At 50.6% G+C, this 5,116-nt stretch overlaps 2 protein-coding genes across 2 annotated transcripts; both read left to right on the forward strand.

Annotated features, from left to right (window-relative positions):
- The first annotated feature begins 436 nt into the window (after positions 1 to 436).
- On the forward strand, positions 437 to 1,919 carry LOC100897498 (uncharacterized). The gene is made up of 4 exons (XM_003747231.1): positions 437 to 551; positions 654 to 844; positions 927 to 1,143; positions 1,264 to 1,919. The coding sequence occupies exons 1-4, from the start codon at positions 519 to 521 to the stop codon at positions 1,807 to 1,809; spliced, it is 987 nt and encodes a 328-aa protein (XP_003747279.1). The 5' UTR covers positions 437 to 518; the 3' UTR covers positions 1,810 to 1,919.
- Positions 1,920 to 2,543: 624 nt separating this feature from the next.
- Positions 2,544 to 4,266, forward strand: LOC100897645 (transmembrane protein 165). The gene is made up of 4 exons (XM_003747232.2): positions 2,544 to 2,728; positions 2,806 to 3,174; positions 3,523 to 3,717; positions 3,943 to 4,266. The coding sequence occupies exons 2-4, from the start codon at positions 2,814 to 2,816 to the stop codon at positions 4,188 to 4,190; spliced, it is 804 nt and encodes a 267-aa protein (XP_003747280.1). The 5' UTR covers positions 2,544 to 2,728; positions 2,806 to 2,813; the 3' UTR covers positions 4,191 to 4,266.
- The last annotated feature ends 850 nt before the right edge of the window (positions 4,267 to 5,116 follow it).

Here is a 5,116-nt window from a genome sequence, read left to right on the forward strand (position 1 = left end):
CCGATGAAAAGATGCGGGAAATGAGATTGGATCTTATGGGATCCGAGGGGGAACTCGTAGAGCTTGACGGATCGAATGCTTCTGGAAGTTTCCTCAACCGTGATTCGCCACCCTGTAGCAGAGTCATTGGCATCGCTAACAGTCATTGAGATGGGTCATCCGACAACTACAATGAGGAGACAATTGCGATGAGGGAACGACGTGTTTCCACTGAGCGTTTCTCGCGAGAGGGATAGGATGAGGTGCTCGAGAGGAAGAGCGCCTGGAAGCCTGAATCACCAGTCGATTCTCGGTTTCCAATCCGGCTCGAGCCCAGGGTACCCGTTCGCGCCCTCTCATGTTTGCCTGCTCTGGTTGCTGATATTAGCGCGTCGTTGATCCACGAGTTCATCTTCTCGATCAGGATCTGGCCTTGGAATCGAATAAAAGTGCCGTTCAGAGTATCACAGAGGCCACTCGCCCTGTGATCTTCAATGGGATAGCTCGTCTAAGGTATTCCGACTCTGCTGTGAGGAGAAATGCTGCAGTTTGTCGCAGTTCTCGCATTTCTTGTAAGTATCGCTCCCGTGAAGATCCCATTCCGAGTGTATTCAGCATTAGGCTCTCTGAAATGAGCTGTCACTATACTTGATTCAAAAGCTCTGCATTGTCAGAATGTGGCCGCTGCTACCACGACCACCGAACCGCCTCCACGAAATGTTTCGTTTAACTACGTCTCGGATATTCGTGATTACGAGGGTAGCGCATACCACATTACGTGCGAGTACGACGGCTCATCGAAAGAGCTCGCCATTCATCTAAACCACGACGGTTCAGAAGCTCTGAAGATGCTCCGCTATCAGTGGTCTGTATTCGCCGGAGTCCGATAAGCCGCAAGCTGCACTCGATCCGAAGACGACGAGGAGTATTATTCCTTCCATTTGCAGGAGAACTGAAGGCAGCGTCGTGGATGACACGTACCATTTCAAGAGCAACGCGAGCAAGAAAGTCACGTTGAGTGGAGTTCCCGCCCGGACGCGGATCTCGATCGGCTTAGTTCCTGATCCCGATCACGAGCAAGGGGGGAAATATTGGATCTACATCGGTAGCACGTGCTGGACAGGATCAAAGATCGGGAAGCCATCGAAGCCTGTTCTGAAACCGGTAATAATCATGGGCGTCTCCGAAGAGGCTGACCTCTTCGGGAAACGTGATGGATAGGCTCATATGAGCCAAGCGCAGACCCGAAGAGAAATTAGATTTTTGACAACGTTACTCTTCCAGTCCTCGGCTTTCACGCACCCGTTAGTTGAGTGGACGGCGCCGAAGAACCCGAACGGACCCATCGATGGTTACGACCTGAATTGGTGCGTGACTCAGGAAGAAAAACCGAAGACCGTCCAAACCCGAGCAGTAATGCCGACGAAAGAGCCCGAGACGCTGAAAACCCAGAATTCGAACCAAAGGAAAGCAGGAAACGCCTCGCGGACCGAAGTCGCAGTGGGAACCTCTTCCGACGACACCTCTTCGACGACGTCTACAGCATCGTCATCAACTGGGACAGAGTCAGCGATGACGTCGACGACGACTACGCCGAAACCTGAGCCGAAATGCGCTACTAAAGACATTCCTGTCAATCCGGCTAACGTCAATGTTTTCCAAGGTTACAAGACGACAATCGAGGGATACGATCCCGCTGTCGGCTATAGAGTTTGCATCCGTGCTTACAATTACAAAGGTACCGACAAGATCCATTCCGAAGAAGAATGTCAAACGCGGAAGGACCGGGCTCATTTCGAGAAACTGTACTTCGAGATGTGTCCCCAATGATGATAGTCCCTCGCGCTTCGCTTGAATTCAATGTTCTCATAGGTCATCCGCCGCCCTCGGCGGGGATCCCTGTATTTTAATAAACGTCGAACACGATGAGGCTGAATTTAGCTCTTGGAAATATAAGACTGCGCGTGGAGCACGGGGAAAGTTCTTCCGGACGTAATCTGAGCGCAAAAGCATGGGAAATCATGTGCAGTAAACAGGTCCTAGTCGAAAGTCGTAATCAATCCACCGAAACACAATCCGCACTCGAAGAATACTGCTCGACCGATCGAGAAGTCGTCCTCCCTCTCGCTAGATGTCGAACGGTAGTGCAACGGAGAAGGAACGGCAAACGTTGGCATCCCTCTTCGATTCTCACGGGGTCCGCATCGCGGGGTTGTCTCCCTGAAAACTCAGAGAAGTTACTGGTTGGAAGTTGCGATCGCAGCCAGATTCATAGTTTGCAGAATCAAGAAGAATCGAATGTCGCGGATCCCCCGACTCGTCCGTCGTTCGTTCATATCTCTCTTGACATTTAGGAGAACAACAATCTCATCATCATTGAGACTTTCATCTCGCTGACATTTAGAGGAAGCGTCAGCTATCAGCATTTTCCCTTCGCTCTCGTGCTCGGGTACCTACCCCGCTGCTAAGAACACAGGGCTTATGAGGGCTTTAGAGCAAAGAGCAGGAGAAAGCGGCGAATGTGAGAGATCGCGTCGACTGCACGCTTTGGAGGAGTATCTTTTAGACGTCGCGGGCCGCAGACTGTGTGGCAGTGAGCACAGCCGAGTCGTCAACCGAAAATTCCCAGTTCTCGAGAGGCTCGCATCCGATCCCACTGCGGAGGAGGTTCGCCTGGAGATACCCCCGTTCACGGAGGTCGGAAAGAGTATTCGAATCGCAGGCCCACTGGCAAGGGCTCCGACCTGAAGTTCGTCTGGCACGAGAAATCTATCCATCGCCAGCGGGAGCTCGACGACGTCTGTCTAAACAGTGCCCTCCGAACAGTTTTCCAGATGAGACCTTTAAAGGATGATCTATGCTTCTGGCTGGCGTTTTTGGTTTGCTTGGTGCATGTCCCGGATCGGATATTCGCAAAAGATGATTTCGAAGATGATATCGAGGAAAATACCATGAACTCGTCTTCGGGAACCATGCAGTTCCTGCCGGGGTTCCTCTCTTCGCTCAGCCTGACGCTAGTATCCGAACTCGGCGACAAAACTTTCTTCATCGCAGCCATTCTGGCTATGAGGAATTCGAGAGTGACTGTCTTTCTCGGCTCTTTCATAGCTCTGGTGTTCATGACGATTGTGAGCGTCGCTCTCGGTTTCGCGGCCAATATCGTCCCTCCGATTTACACACACTTCATATCGATCGGTGAGTTGATTTCGGCTTTAGAGGAATGTCTGGGAAAGAACCTAATCGCCGATAACAAAGAATCAAATACATCCGAGTCCACTGAGAGACGCCGAATCGACTCATCGACGATAAACCGACTTTACAGTCCGATCAAATTCATTCTTTCATTCAATGAATATTTCGCGCTCTCGCGACGAACCTCATCTGGAGCTATCTTATTCGAGAGAAATCTGGCACAGTCGATGAGCTGGCACGATGGCATGTCCCGCAGCGGAGAGACATCGAAACCGCCGTGGAAAGAAATCGAAACCGTAGCGAAAATACATAGTATCCTGCATGGAAAATACATGGAGACTTATTTCGCAGGACTTTTCATTCTCTTCGGCCTCAAGATGATCTACGACGCGTATCGGATGAGCCCTGATGAGGGTCTTGAAGAATTCCATGAAGTTGAGAAAACATTGCTCGACCATGAGAAGAAGGCGAGCCAGCCCTGTGAGAAAACTTTCCTCAGCGGAACATTCTGGCAGGCTCTGACGATGACCCTCGTCGCTGAGTGGGGTAAGATTATTCGCGCACTGCTCCTCCGCTAACTGTGCCCCGAGCCCCGACTCGAATTCTCGCTGCAATCTGTTCCCGCGCATCTCGATATTCATCTTCCGGTGACGAGTCGTACGCTACCGTCGCTACCGTCACGCAACGGGGCTTAAAGGCTCAAATGGTTGCGATTCGATAGTATCCGACAGCGCCGCGACACTGATATTGATGACCTCGAATGAATTTCAGGTGACCGTTCTCAGATTTCCACCATCCTTCTCGCGACTCGATCGAACATCTATGGTGTGATCTTCGGAACAATTCTCGGTCATTCACTTTGCACGCTACTCGCGGTCGTCGCCGGAAGATTAGTAGCTCATAAGATATCCGTGAAAACTGTCGCTTACATCGGAGGAGTTGTGTTCCTGGGCTGTGCTCTTTTCGAATTCTTATCAGGTTACGAAGATTCATCAAGTACTCTCTCGTCGACTTCCTGAAACGTCGATGGAGCTACCGAAGGTCGCGTGTAGAATGTGTAAATATGATTCAAAATAATCGAAGGCAGTTTGCGTACGAAATAACTTTCCTCATTCATTCGACCTTCCACCACCAAGGGTGTGCTCAGGTGCTACCTGGGTAGACGGACTCGAAGGCCGGTCAGGAACAATGTGCCTTAAGTTCACATAAACATACATATATGATGAATGATGAAACTCATTGTGGATGAATTCAGCTTCGTGGGGCGAGAACGCATGGGAGGGAAAAGTGCTGGGTCCAAGTGTTCTCAACCTCGGATCTTCCCCCGTCTTCCTGCTCCGAGAGGGGAAACGGGAGGTGGAACAACGGGTCGGGCCGTCCCCATTCGGAATCATCTCCCGTATACTTGATGAGCTCGCAGGGACGATATGAACAGTGGAGGAGACTCGCGGAGCGACGGTTCCATCGAAGAGTCCCCGAGATGTCGAGAACGACATTAGAGTAAGCCACGAATCCAAGGAGCAGTTACTACCAACATTCAAAAAAGCAGTTTCCATGTCTCGCACTCCCAGTTGACTTCCCTCAAAAGAATCCTGTTATGTCCTCAGCGATGTGGTGAACAATCGAAGCTGTCCCGGGGCCTAGATGGATCCTGGCTATCACTGAGTGCACACTCGTACAGATTTTGTTTGGTAGAAGAAATAGAGACGTGAGGCTGATTGAATCGTCTGCAGCGCGTGACCGCAGGGCCGAGTCTGACACTGAGACTGAATCTTCATTAAATGCTCTTCATTTTTAAAGTCCGAATAGGGAGGGGCTCATGGATGATGGTACATGACATGTCGATGAGTAATATCCATGCCGAATATTCGCTTCTGATCGCTACATCCTTGAAAATCTCCGCAACATTCGGAACAAAATGTTTGTAAGCACGGGAGCGATCATG

This window comes from Galendromus occidentalis, unplaced genomic scaffold, assembly GCF_000255335.2.
Source record: "Galendromus occidentalis unplaced genomic scaffold, Mocc_1.1 scf7180000077515, whole genome shotgun sequence".
NCBI lineage: Eukaryota > Metazoa > Arthropoda > Arachnida > Mesostigmata > Phytoseiidae > Galendromus > Galendromus occidentalis.

What these genes read in the sequence shown, in the direction of transcription:
- LOC100897645 (XM_003747232.2), top strand. Translation starts at nt 2,814, where the DNA reads ATGAGACCTTTAAAGGATGATCTATGCTTCTGGCTGGCGTTTTTGGTT. An exon ending in CACACACTTCATATCGATCG is followed by an intron (nt 3,175 to 3,522) that starts GTGAGTTGATTT and finishes CTTATTTCGCAG; the next exon opens with GACTTTTCATTCTCTTCGGC. An exon ending in GACCCTCGTCGCTGAGTGGG is followed by an intron (nt 3,718 to 3,942) that starts GTAAGATTATTC and finishes AATGAATTTCAG; the next exon opens with GTGACCGTTCTCAGATTTCC.
- LOC100897498 (XM_003747231.1), top strand. Translation starts at nt 519, where the DNA reads ATGCTGCAGTTTGTCGCAGTTCTCGCATTTCTT. An exon ending in TCGCAGTTCTCGCATTTCTT is followed by an intron (nt 552 to 653) that starts GTAAGTATCGCT and finishes CTGCATTGTCAG; the next exon opens with AATGTGGCCGCTGCTACCAC. An exon ending in AAGATGCTCCGCTATCAGTG is followed by an intron (nt 845 to 926) that starts GTCTGTATTCGC and finishes TTCCATTTGCAG; the next exon opens with GAGAACTGAAGGCAGCGTCG.